Raw genomic sequence first — 14,666 nt, 5'->3', positions numbered from 1 at the left:
CTTATACTACAACTGCTACTACTACTGCTACTATTCATGCTATTACCAATACTAATACTACTACTACAGCTAAAAGTATGAATGCTACTAGTATTTCTACTACTGCTATTACTGCTACTTCAATTACTGTCATTACTGTTACTCATACGACTACTTCTTCTACTACTGTTATATTAAATACAACAACCAATACCACAGCTATTACTACGACTACTTCCACTACTTCTTTGAATTACTAATACTTCTACTACGAATAATACTTCTATTACAACTACAACTTCTACTACTACTTTAAATATCTCTATTGCTACTAATACTTCTACTTTGAACAATACTTCTAATACAACTACAACTTCTACTACTACTACAAATATCACTACTACTACACTTTGTTTAAACCACAGAAACCATTCAAATATCAAAATTTTCAGCTCTTTCAGGAGAGGGTGATATGACTTTTGAAATCTACATTTTTGAATTATTAAACTTTTTGCAATTTGTTTTGAATAAGATATCTATGGAGAAAATCTTCAAATCCTGTTAAACTTCAACTTTCAAAGCCTTCTTCTTTCTCATATTTTCAGCTACTGACACCATAGTTAGACGTTTCAACTAGAAGGGTTTTCAGCAGTGCAGTTTAAATGCTTTCGGGCTTCAACATTTTTCAGACAGGTAGTCTCTCATTTCTGTATTTTCAGCAATGTTTTTGCAATTCATTTCAGCTTTCAGCATTCCAACGCATTTTCAGCAGGAAATGCATTTTCTAGTTATTCTTATTCTCCATCTTCCACATCAGAGTTTGCCGCGAAACTAGTCCCACAGCGTTGCCAACACCTGCTCAAAAAGTAATTCAACACGTGCGGCTTGATCGGGAATCGTGAGCTATGACTTTTATAAGAAATTCGTCCAGCGGTTTCCCCGAAAATCGCGATCTACGATGAAAAATCGGCCCATTGACTTGAATGGGATTTCGGCGTGAAGAAAGCAAAAAAAACACTTAACTTTGGACCCATATTGACCAGCCATACTTTAACGTAGAAACATGATTCAAAGTTTAAAACATAGACAAATTGATGGACGTTATTGAGCCAAATGGACATTTTGCTAGCTAGCATAGTTTTCATGAAGTCACCGATTTAGTTTCAGCAAAACTTTGGGTCTGTTTCAGATTTTATAATGGGTGTGTATTGCGCAGCTCGTTAAGTGCTAGAGTGATGACATCACGGTCAGAGTGAAGCAGAGCAGGAAAATGTTCTGTGATTTTTCCAAACAAATTGCTCCCATTCCCACAATTGTTACTCTTTATACACCATTTTTGGCCAAAAAGCTTGGAAATGTTGTGCTGGTCGCAACAAAGTGTCTATGGAATCCAACGGACTTACACATTTGGCTCAAACAGCCGTGGAGCGACATGAATTCCAACCGACTGCCCCATTAGACCCCATGTTAAATCAGAAAAGAAATTTGTCAAAGAAAGCAGACGGTACCAGTTTTGTAACTTGCGCTGGCGCTCACATTTATAACACTATGAACATAAAAAACATACCAGTGCGTTCGGCAGAGTCTTATCTCTCTCACGGTGCACTTATTTTATTGATTGGACTCATGGTTTTGGTATAAAGTGCATTTGTTTGACAGGTGTTTTCCAGTGTTTTCTCATGAAAAGTCTGCCAAGCTCACAGGTGTTCTTAATTCAGCTAATTACTGATGTTTATAAACAAACAGACTCACAGACTCTCCAGGCCCTGCGTCGTCACCATGGCAACCAGTGACTCTGTCTGTCTGTCTGTCTGTCTGTCTGTCTGTCTGTCTGTCTGTCTGTCTGTCTACAGAAGGATTTACAAATAAATGTGACTCACAAATGCACGCAGAACAAATATATTTCTGCATTTGTATGTGGATGTTTTCTATTTGTTTGTGGATTTGTGTGTATTTGTTTGTGGATCTCTTCACATTTGTTGGTGGGTTTTTTGAGACTCCCCTGCCTGGCCGGATTCACAAATACGTTTTTTTTAACATGGACCTATCTGTAGCCAATCAGATGTCAGCCTCATTTTCAAGCAATCACATGAGCGCAGCTCCCCCCTCCCCTCCCCACGAGGCTGCCAGCTGTGTTCACACCGATCGCAGGGCGAATTATTCGCGTGATGAGATTACATACAAAGTCTTTGCACAGACACGATGAGACTGCAGTGACACGAATTTTGCGCGGCGCGTTTGGGGCGACGCGTTTGGGGCGGCGCGTTTGGGGCGATGTTCCTCCTGTCATCACTGACGTCCTGTTGTTGTTGAATCAGGAAGTACAAACTGTAGCCATCTGTGTTCACCCAGAGCTCTACGCAGGGACGTGCGGTCAGGGTGTGATGATGAAATAAAAATAAAAAACAAATAATGCTATAATAAAATAAATATTAATATTTTTCTACTGATCTGCGCTATAAATGTAATTTCTGTATTATTCCAAACATTTATTATCAAAATCTCTGAATTAGCGCATGTCCTGTTCAAACAGAGAGGAAACAGTGAGGTGAGGCAGTGACCAGCTGTTCCTCACCTCAGACTGTGAATCCCTCACAAACTGGGTTGAGCGCATGCCTTTTGCTGTCTCATTCCTGCACACACTGTAATATTTGTAGACACTTTTATTATGTCCTTTCTTTCCATATAATAGGTACTGTATTTCACGTCTGTGTAGAACATATTTAGTGTTGCTGATCTGACATTAAGGGGAGGCAAACACTACTCTGCCTCAATGAAGGGGGCGTGCGAGAGCCCAAGGCTCAGGTTTATCGCGTCAATTAACACAGAGCAGATCGACCCAGGCAGGAAGTCAGACACCGATAAGGGATAGAGCATCCGGTAAGTTTTCAAAATAAAAGCGTCAGCTTTAACTTGGTTTAACTTTTTCAAGAGTATGAATCTAAAATGCAGAAAAGAGAGAAGCATTATCTCAATCAAACCTCAACGATACTGCCGGTAACATCAGCGTGTGCGTATATATTGCGACGTCTTCGGGCAGTAGAAGCCACACTGTCAAAATTTCTTGCAAAATTTTCTAGTTTAATTTGAAACTTATTATTTTGAATGTATTTTATTACCACATATTTATCAAATTTCCATTTTTTTCTTCGTTTTTTTGAGAGTCCCTCCTTTTTTTCTGTAGTAAAATCTAATTGTTATTTTTGTGTTAATAAGCCTGACTTGAGCCTTTAAATTTGTTCTTGTATTACATTGATTTGTTCCATGAATTGTTAGCCTGTTGGGCGTCTTGTTGTATGCAGGTTTACATAAACATGATAAATAAATGTGATGATCACATTGTATCATGTCATTTATTTGACAAGGTTTTTGCTTGTTAAACTGTAAGTGAATTTGATTTTGTTATTGAATACAAATCAAACCAAGAGTGAGATCAATTAGTTAAACCAATACAGTGTTAATATTTGAATGGGCCCCGGGCCACTTTGTATTTGAAAAGTTGGGCCCCGAGGTCAAAAAGGTTAAGAACCCCTGCTCTAGCTTATCTAACAGTACTCGACCAAAATCAAATACAGATGGGGCACTGCCCAATAAGCCTAGTGTATCTAGACACAGAAAGTCAACTACGTGTTTGCCAATGTACAGGGTACCCCAGACTCACCTACTGTCCGCAACCTCTCACCACAAAGTCTAACAAATCCAACTCTCAGCATTGACAGAAAATGTGAAGTGAAGAACCCGCTGAACTCCTGAGTCTTCCTGCTTTTATCTGTGGCTCTCCCTCTGTCGATTGGCCAGCCTGCAGGGGGTGTAATCCTTTGAGCGGCACGACCGGCCCCCACAGGTGGAACCCAATCAACTGATTGACACCTAAATAGGGAACTGAGGGAGAGAGAAAGAAAGGGCAGGAGGGGAGAAAACACAACACGTAACAGAGGGATTGCGCAATCTGAGATGAGGCACAGCTCGTCGCTGCCTCACCTCGCGTGTCTCATCTCTGTTTGAACAGGACATGCGCAAATTCAGCAATTTTTATCATAAAAATGCTTGAAATGATTGGAATCATACAGAAATTACATTTACAGCACAGATCAGTAGAGAAATATTCATATTTATTTACTTTTCATGATGACGACCGCGCGTCCCTGGTATTTTGAATCTCCCGCCATTGCTCTGCTCTATATCAACTTCCTTGATAAAAATGAAGGTTATATACGAAAATAATAACTGTAACAAGCTTAATATGTTCGAGAATTAGCTCAGGGCACAGGTGGGCAGCGCTGTATCCATCTTGTTCAAAGGGCAGCTTCCTCATAAAATGCCTTCTCTTTCTAAGGATGTTTTCGATATGAGATGACAGGCAGAGAGCTAGACTTTGTCTCTCTTCTCACCTAATAGGAGTGAGAGAGAGAGAGAGAGAGAGAGAGAGAGAGAGAGAGAGAGAGAGAGAGAGAGAGAGAGAGAGAGAGAGAGAGAGTAAGCCATCCTAAATCAAAAGAATAGGGCTCCTGCCTTTTGGATGACGGGTGATGCTGAGCTCCCATCATGGAGTAACAGTAATGAAGCATTTTCACCGAGGCTGCAGCACTGTCAGTGGGTGGTGGAGCCCCCGGGATTGCATTAAAGACTCTCTGTTCTCTGTTGCACATGGCACACTATTTACCATCCAATGCAATTGGTGGTAGAATAGAAAGCTTAATGCAGTGGATTATATGATTTCTTTTATATTTTGCCTGCATCTTGTGTCCTAACAAATGCCAATTAATCAGTGGGTAAGCTTTCAATTATGAGGGAAATTAACAAATTTAATTTTATTGAGAATGCACATTATCAGTTAACTACCCGGTGTCAATTTCTGCAGGATGCTCACAGGGCTTATCATCTTGTTTAATCGTTCTGCTTAGTCAGAATTGAAGGTGCTGCTCTGTGAGCTCCTCATCAGAGGTTATTAGCTATATTAACTAGCATCTGTAATGAGCAGCATCATTAGAGATTAGAGTGAGAAAGAAAAGTGGAAAGAAGAAAACCCAAGATAGAAACAAACAAAATCAAGGTCCAGAAGTGGCTGCCACAAGCCAAAGATGCTGTCCAAAACCATTACAGCCTGCTGTTTCCATGGTAGCAGCCAACCTAAAATTATTTTCTCACTACCCTATCTTCCCTCTTGTATGTTACCAAGAGGTACAAAGCCAGTTGGTGAAATCTCTGTAAAGTCTCTGTTAGTGTGATGACAGCTGTCAGTTACTCACGTCGTCATCGGACCACAAAATAAAACTCCATCCTGCTTGTGCGCTCAGAAACATCTATCATTCCAACGTCGGAGGTGATTACAGTTGATGCAAACACAGTAAGATACATGTTGCGCTCTGATATCTTGTGTCATATCGGTGCCTGTTTTGATCAGAATTCAACAAATATGTTGTGGAGTGGAGGCAGGCTGTTGATCGGATGGTAACAAGTACTCTTTTTTTATTCCTCAAAACTGACCTCAAGCCGGAAACATTGTGATCAAAAGCCCATTACTGATTCTGATAACAACTTAATCAGAAAACTGAGTCAGAGAAACAAATTAATTGACCTGAAGCAAACTAATGTATCTCTATTATGCTCTATTGTGGTCTGCTGCAATGAGCTCATTTACCTGGGGAGAGCCATTACACTTTTGACCTCAGGTCCCTGCTGCACAACAGTATCTTATTGACTGACTGTTGGCTACAACATCATTACCAAAAAATGTCTAATGTGTCTAATGCATCTGGTGAGGTAAAAAAGTTAGAAAGCTCTAAAATCAATTTAGAGCCTGAATAGACCAAACCAACTTTTTGAATGTTTGGTGCAGTCTGTCAACTTCTGGGACAGCGCTGTAGGTAGCTCTGTCAGCTCTGTTAGCATATGATGAAGTATGTAGCAATCCAAAATTAATAGGTGGATTATTTGGCGCAACGTCACCTTCTTCAAAGGTGCATGGAGAAGGGAAATGTATTGATCATATATTTTCTGCAGTCCCATTCTTAAAACAAAAACTCTTAACTGTAACCCCCATATCTAGTAGGGCTACCCTATAGACATTTAGAAATAGTTTATAACGCACTGTAATGTTGTCGTAAGCACATAAAGACTTTTCAATTTTTTTTATTAGAATAATTTGTCGACCATTATGATGTTTCCTATGAAGACACATTTTGTATTATTACAACTGTGTTTTACTGGAGGAGGACTACCACAGTCAATGTAAAAACATGAAAATGTGAATGGACCTATCTAGAGCCAGTGTTTGGTTTGTCCTTTCTGGGCCACTGTAGAAACATGGCACCCGCTTCGTATGTTGATAAACGTCTCATTTTTAGGTTACAAAAACATAACAAATCTTATTTACAGGATATTATACACTTAAGAAAGCATAGCTGTTAATATTATATTCCATTTCTGCAAAAATATCCTCCTAAATGCTACAACTTTCGTTAATGAATTATTTATACAAATTCACCCAACCATCCAGGCATGGAACTGCTTTAAGGTCTTGTTTTTTGAGTTCTAAATTAATGATGTCATCTCATGAGATAGTTGAGTGATCAAAAGCTGGTCCAATTATATTATAATCAGTGAGACATTATTGTGAAATAAGAACTAATGAGAGCAAAAAGAACCAATACTGTACACCCTCATATAGTGTGAGCACAGACACTTGCATGATGTAATAGACATCCTCTCTCCTCTTGCTGTTGCAATGCTTTGTCACATATAAGACTTTGCTGTTGTGGGCATATTTATGAGACACATTGTATAAATGTACAGTAGATATTGTATAGCCTTTGTTAAGGCGCTGGATAAGTATAGGCCCATAATGTACGTTCTCATATGTCTCTGAAGTGACAGTTTGACAAGATGTGTCTAAGCATATACTAGCATACCCCGCACCTCATCACCAAGCTGTCACTCTCGACTGGACAGGAGTTGGGTTGAAGTGTTACATCCTGTGAGACTCGAGGGCAACAGAGGAGGAGAAGACAACCTCTCCTTACATTCTCCTGTTTCACACTCTCTCCTTTCCTCTCCTCATACTTTCAGACCGATTAATCTCATCCTGGCTTTAAATTAACGACATTATCTATTATTCACAGGCAAGGCCAGCTTCTTCTCGCATAGACCATATAAATGAAGTCTAGCCACTGTGGATTTCTCACAAACCATCACCTGAAAGTCTAATGATTACTATGCATTAGCATAGATTAGACCAGGCAAGGTCAATAGTTGTCCATTTTACCCTGCTCTTTCTGAGGGATTTTTTGTGACTCCCTGGCCTCTCGGAGTTGTCGGCTGTGGCAACGCCCCTGGGACTCCCAACAATTGAGTCGCTTGATCGGATAAAGAGGAAAAGCACAACAAGCAACGGAAGCAATGTGAATGTTGTTCAAGGATCGTCTGTAGCCGACTTAATTTACAGCTCTATCTCCTCTGCTGAGGGGGATGAGAGAGGTCCGTGGCAAATTTAAAGGAAACTGATCGACATATTATGAAAGCAAGCTGCTTTTTCAGTATCAAAAGGGCTGATTCAGTCTGTAAGGTGGCATAAAGGAAGAGCAGAGCAGTTTCATGGAATTATGAATGTGATCTCCCAATAATTTTGACATCACTTCTTCCCAGGATGACAGGAATTTGCAACCACTAACTTCTGGAAGTAAGCCACTCAGCATATACCTGTTACAGTTATAAAATCACTTGTGATGCTATTGATCTCAGTAAGTTGTAAAGTCATGATAGAAAGGTTAGACTACTTTATCATTCATCCAGTAGTTTTGGCTTGAAGTGAATCTCAAACTTACTGGACAAATGTATCAAAAAATAAAAAAAACATTTATTTTTTGGAAATAGACTAAACCATCTTACATTGTCTTACCATATTGAGGTTTTTAGTCATCAACTGGTCATCAACTGGTCAAAATCGATTCTGTGAAACTTCTCAACATCTATGGATTCCCAGAAAATTTGGTAGAAACATTCATGTTCCCCTCAGGATAAATTGTCCTTACTTTAGTGATCCCTTAACTTTTTATCTCCTGCCACCATCAAGTTAAAATATGACCACAAAATATGCACACATACCTGTGATAATGAAATTCCCATCAATCTCATCTGTGCTTTTGTGTATAGCCCTACTTACCAACTAAGATGGTGAATGTAAACATTATACCTTGTTAAACATGTTAGCATGCGGATGTTTGCACATAAGAACATTCAACTTCTTTGAGTAGGTAAAACCATCTTGCATCATTTTACCACTGTATGTTTAACTTCTTTCACAGTCTGTTGGTTCAGCAAAACAAATATGAAGACAGAGAGAGATGGAGGGGAGCAGGGGTCCACAGAGGATTACATCCTGGTGGTTTCTAAACAACTTGTGCCTGTGTCAAAATGACAGATGGTGCCATCTAAGTTTAGCATCAACCTCACCTGATGGCTTAGCAGCAACTGTTGCTGTCTTTCAGTGGGTTGGCTTCACCAGGATCATTGCCAGGTGATTCAGGCAGAGAAAAGATAGAGCTAAAACACCTTCTCACATGACCAAGCACTGTGAACAAAGCCAGAAGTTTGCATTTAGCCAACATTGTTTCCAGTGATAATTCTTCACTTGACACTTAAGGTCTAGATGAACTGTTTCTGTGCCTCTTTTGTCAACAGAGAAAAACTAAAATGCATTATTACAGAAATTGTATTAGCAGCATATGTCTTTACAAAAGGAGCATTGTGTATGTGGTTTACAACATGTCTAAATACAGTATTTCTACATCAACCATTTATTAAAAGTAACCGTCTTGAAAAGTCCTTCTTTGAACATTGCAGAAGTCATAATAAGACTACATTGGTACAGTTGATACAGTAAGCTAGTATTGTAATCCGCAGTGTATGGGCATTTGAACATGTACAGTATTGTGTTTACAAGACAGGTTAATATCTTTTAACCTAAAGCATAAAAATGTATTTACTCCTAAATCCCAGAAGAAATAAGTTTGCTGAAAAAAAAGAATACCCTCTTTCTATTTCTCTCTCTCTCTCTGTGTCTAAATATATAGGTCAGTCAGTTTGTCAACAAAAAACAAAATTATTAACATTATTATTAGTTGTCCTATGGTCCTATTTCATTCTTAAAACAAATGTAAATAAAACAGTGTTAGCAAAGCACAATTAATGGTTTCCAGATGTCATATTTGTGTTAATGCAGTGTAACGTTTGCTGTGATTTTCTTTGTGTGCAAGCAATTTTTAACAGCTCAGAATAAAGAGCACAAATTGCATTAGTGGCTGCAGGTTGATTCTTGAGTCTCAGAGTAAAGTTGCGTCCAATTAGGACAAGGATTAGTTGCCATGGAGACAGCTGCCTCCAGATTCCCCAGTAACACAAAGCAAATTTACTAAACAGTGACAAATTTAGAGGGACAGCTTAATACTGTATATGACTACATTTCATTTAAAAATGTGGCATCCTCTCCCTCCTCACATTGGCATACATTTATCACAAAGTTCACTACGGATATGGTCAGTGTTAAATTACTTTTGAACACATACATTTACCATTCTTCCAATCTGCCCTGCCCTGTTCACAGTATTCATTTTGAGTGATAATAAATACTTTTAAACAAGCTGTACTTTGAAAAAACAAATAAACAAACTACAAAAAATAATTAGGTGCAGTCAGTTAAGTAGGCTACGTCATCTTGCGATTCAATTTGTGCTTTTAATTGCATTTTGTTAACATCTGTAGATAATATCTAAACATGACTCAACAGACCATAAGAATACAATTAGATTTTCTTCAAATCCCTGGTGAATATTACTGTAAGTTTTTGACAATAAGAATATCCATTTCAAAGGGGTTGACTTAGTTTTACACCACTTATCTAATCATAAAGTCATTCATTGCGTATAATTGAGTTAGCATTGCATTAACCATTTTTATGAGATTTTAAAGATGTTTGTTTTTTGTTTCCTGTCAGTAAAATTGTTTAGATGCTATATACACTGATGATCACACCATGTTTTATCTACAAATGAATCCTTAAATGAGCTCCAACGTTCAGGGCCTCAGGGCTGCCTGGCATGAACATAATCCCACCACTTTCTTAATGTTTTAAAACTCACCATCTCCCGCATAATTAAACAGCAGTGACCTCAATTGCTAAGCAGCTACCTGGTAGATGTTTAAGATGGCCTGGATCAACCTGAATCTTAAGCCCCATTTAATCTCCATTCTCATCTCTGCATTATAATGAGGGTGTTGTCTGAGGAGAAACATGGAAACAAACTTAGCTGAAAAGAAAGAAACATGTTCCTTTGAATTTTGGTTGAGAGTGCAGGTCTGATGTTTCTGTTTTTAACTAAAGAGCTGTCGAACACAAACGCTTCTTTTCAAACTGCCAGTTGAAGCATCCAAAAAAAGCTTGGTGCTGATGAATGCAGGCAAGTCACAGTCTTCCCCTCTGATGAAGAAATATAGCAGTCTATATGTCATTGTCTAGTATCACAACTTCCACACCCTTAGGGGCTCAAACTGATCCAAAAGCCAAGTGCAAGGGAGAGAGAGAGAGATAGAGAGAGAAAGTGTCTGTCTACAAAGTGTTGCCTCACTCAGGGGTCCAGATTTCCACAAAACTCGGTATGTGTGTGTGTGCGAGTTTGTCTTTGTAAGCATATATTCATCAGAAAGTGCAGGCGTAGACAACCCCAACCACCACAATGTTGCCGATGGTGGCGATGATGGCGATCCATAGCCAGATGGCATCGCTAGACATGGACTGCGACTCATCCTGCTGACCGTGTACCGAGGCGGCAGAGGCAGTGGCGTGGACACTGGCCGAGGAGTTAAAGAGCGAGTGCTCGCCGCTGTAATCATCATTGGGCGAGGAGTCCATGAAGGCTCCCGTCATGACTGGGATCTAGGAGAGGAGGAGAAAAAGTAAAGAGAAAAGTTTAAATTTTGTCACTTCTTGTCAACCTTCATTTGAAGGAGAGGGTATACGGAGAGAAGTAAGACATTGGACATCTGTCTTTTCATGCAGGTTTTGCTTTTCCTATTAGGGCTGTAGCTACTTAAGACACAGAGGACATGTCCTCTGATTTTTTTCAAGGAGATTGAGGGTGTAGGGGGGTGTAACATTCCACATTTAAAACCTTATGTAGTGGCAGGATATTAATGATCCTGGTTCCAGTACTTTTGGACTATATTCAAATTTGACTACTTTTAGTAATCAAAACAAATATCTTAAGTAATCTTTTAAATCAAGAATTCAGTATTTCTTCCTCAGAATGTTGCTCCTTGCAGTAGACCTACGGAGACAGCTTCAAAACATCAGATCCAGTTCGACATGACTTAGGCTACATCCACACTACTCCGTTTCCATTTCAAAACGCATATGTTTTGCTACGTTTACGCTGAGCGTCCACACTATGCCGACGTTTTCGAGCACCGAAAACGGAGGAGTTTGGAAACACTCCTGAGGACGGATAAGTTTGAAAACTCTGGGGAGCATATTTGTGTGGATGGCCGTAAACGGATAAGTTTAGAAACGATGACGCCCACAACCGCTGCATGTATTTCAGATGTGGCAAGTGAAAATTATTTATTGCTTGGGACATTCGGCACCCTGTGCAGGTTAGCCATTCAAGCAACTGAATGCTTTAGTGTGTGTGTGTGTGTGTGTGTGTGTGTGTGTGTGTGTGTGTGTGTGTGTGTGTGTGTGTGTGTGTGTGTGTGTGTGTGAGAGAGAGAGAGTATTTTACGTGTGTGTGGTTGTGTGTGATTATGGGTATGATTGACGATGAGAAATGCATGAGAGACCTGTACCACGCTCAGACTGGAAAACAGACTTTGATGAAGATGTTGAAAAACAATGCTAAAAATACCTCGGAGGAATGAACACAAAAATGCTGTCTTGCTTGCTCATTTGCTCGCCTTCACTCCCTCTCATCCCCCCCTCTTTCTCTCATGTACACACAAAGACGTTACCACACACACACATACCTCCGGTCTTCCCTCACACAGGGAAAAACACTGTTTAGAAAGCATTCTGCTGCTCTCTGTTCATTGGCCCCTGGTGGTGAATAATGACATGACACATCCTGTGATGCACTTGCTGCTCAAATGAGCATGATGAAGTCCAGCAACCTAGTAACTGTTGATTCCTCCTGCTACAACATGTCACATGTACCTTTCATCCATTCAAACATTTCTTTATTATGAGCAGATGTACAGTTGTGGTCAAAAGTTTACATACACTTGTAAAGAACATAATGTCATGGCTCTCTTGAGTTTCCCCGTTATTTCTACAACTCTGATAGAGTGTGATCGGAACAGATACTTCTTTGTCACAAAAAACATTCATGAAGTTTGGTTCTTTCATGACTTTATTATGGGTTAACAGAAAAAGTGATCAAATCTGCTGGGTCAAAAATATACATACAGCAGTGCTAATATTTGGTTACATGTCCCTTGGCCATTTTCACTTCAATTAGGCGCTTTTGGTAGCCATCCACAAGCTTCTGGCAAGCTTCTCGTTGAATCTTTGACCACTCCTCTTGACAAAATTGGTGCAGTTCAGTTAAATTTGATGGCTTTCTGACATGGACTTGTTTCTTCAGCATTGTCCACATGTTCTCAATGGGATTTAAGTCAGGACTTTGGGAAGGCCATTCTAAAACCCTAATTCTAGCCTGATTTAGCCATTCCATTACCACTTTTGATGTGTGTTTGGGGTCATTGTCCTGTTGGAACACCCAACTGCGCCCAAGACCCAACCTTCGGGCTGATGATTTTAGGTTATCTTGAAGAATTTAAAGGTAATCCTCCTTCTTCATTATCCCATTTACTCTCTGTAAAGCACCAGTTCCATTAGCAGCAAAACAGCCCCACAGCATAATACTACCACCACCGTGCTTGACGGTAGGCATGGTGTTCTTGGGGTTAAAGGCCTCACCTTTTCTCCTCCAAACATATTGCTGGACATTGTGGCCAAACAGCTCGATTTTTGTTTCGTCTGACCACAGAACTTTCCTCCAGAAGGTCTTATCTTTGTCCATGTGATCAGCAGCAAGCTTCAGTCGAGCCCTAAGGTGCCACTTTTGGCGCAAGGGCTTCCTTCTTGCACGGCAGCCTCTCAGTCCATGGAGATGCAAAACACGCTTGACTGTGGACACTGACACCTGTGTTCCAGCAGCTTCTAATTCTTGGCAGATCTGCTTTTTGGTGGTTCTCGGTTGACTCTTCACCCTCCTGACCAATTTTCTCTCAGCAGCAGGTGATAGCTTGCGTTTTCTTCCTGATCGTGGCAGTGACAAAACAGTGCCATGCACTTTATACTTACAAACAATTGTTTGCACTGTTGCTCTTGGGACCTGCAGCTGCTTTGAAATGGCTCCAAGTGACTTTCCTGACTTGTTCAAGTCAATGATTCGCTTTTTCAGATCCATGCTGAGCTCCTTTGACTTTCCCATTGTAGCGTTTGTGGGCGTTTGTATCCAATGAGCCCTATTTAAATGGCCTCAGAGAAGTCACCAGCTGTAGTCACTCATAATCACTCACAAGAAGTTAAGAGGCCATGCTATGAAGCTCATTTCATTGACACAACTTTCTAAGTCACCAAAATTGCTAATTCATGTTGCTGTATGTATATTTTTGACCCAGCAGATTTGATCACTTTTTCTGTTAACCCATAATAAAGTCATGAAAGAACCAAACTTCATGAATGGTTTTTGTGACAAAGAAGTATCTGTTCCAATCACTCTATCAGAGAAAAATCAGAGTTGTAGAAATAACTGGAAACTCAAGAGAGCCATGACATTATGTTCTTTACAAGTGTATGTAAACTTTTGACCACAACTGTATATATATATATATATATATATATATATATATATATATATATATATATATATATATATATATATGTATTCAAGAAGCCTAGTAGTAGTAACAACGTCTCTGTGTAGCCAACAACTGTCAAATCAAATAAAGAAAGTACACATCAATTCTATTTTAACAATTATTGCAACTGTCCGTGGGAAGAATTCACCTATAAGAGTTTGTTCATTCTTGATTAAAGACTGGTCTCTCTGACCACTTTTCTCTCTTTGGAGAACGTCAAGTGAAATAACTTCTCTGACTTACGTAATAATTATCCTACTCCTCGTTCTCATTCCTCGTCTCCCCCATGTGTGTAAATCTCACTTGAGTCAGGAAATTTGTCAGAATTTACGCCGCTGAACAAGAGCCGTAAAGGCTGAAAAAGCTGCGCCGGTAAAATACAAGTGCTCTGTCAAAATGTAATAATTCTCAATTATCTATCGGTTTTAGGTCCTGGGTCCGGATACAACGGCGTCTGGGCTCGGATCTAGACCGCGGTCCGCCTATTAGTGACTCCTGCCCTATAGGCTTCTGATTCAGACCCTTGCTCTTGGTATCATAGTAAAGGTAACACTTTTAAGATGTTTGCAATGGTGTAATTATCTGTATATTATTGGGTATATGTAAATGATGGAACACAGCATAAATGAAAGATTTAATTTCAGAAAACCTTTTCATTGGTCTATTTGACCAGCTCATACCTGTATCGCAGGAAATGCTTTTAGGATGAGTGCAGTACTCCAATTCATCCACCAGGTGGAGACATAGACCATGTTTTCACATGGAAGACTGAG

General features: G+C 39.7%; 1 protein-coding gene across 1 annotated transcript in view; it reads right to left on the bottom strand.

The window, feature by feature from the left end:
* Positions 1-7,840: 7,840 nt before the first annotated feature.
* LOC137877917 (uncharacterized protein C14orf132) overlaps positions 7,841-14,666 on the bottom strand; it is a 53,373-nt gene continuing 46,547 nt past the window's right edge. The window contains exon 2 of the mRNA XM_068718103.1: positions 7,841-10,909. Within this exon, the coding sequence (XP_068574204.1) occupies positions 10,673-10,909 (237 nt within the window). The 3' untranslated portion in view covers positions 7,841-10,672. The remainder of the gene's footprint in view (positions 10,910-14,666) is intronic.

This window comes from Cebidichthys violaceus, unplaced genomic scaffold, assembly GCF_023349555.1.
Source record: "Cebidichthys violaceus isolate CVI_PGR_0920_01 unplaced genomic scaffold, fCebVio1.0.p SCAF_22, whole genome shotgun sequence".
NCBI classification, from domain to species: Eukaryota; Metazoa; Chordata; class Actinopteri; order Perciformes; family Stichaeidae; genus Cebidichthys; species Cebidichthys violaceus.
The sequence above is the reverse complement of the archived record's forward strand: the minus strand, read 5'-3'. Positions and strand labels throughout refer to the sequence as shown.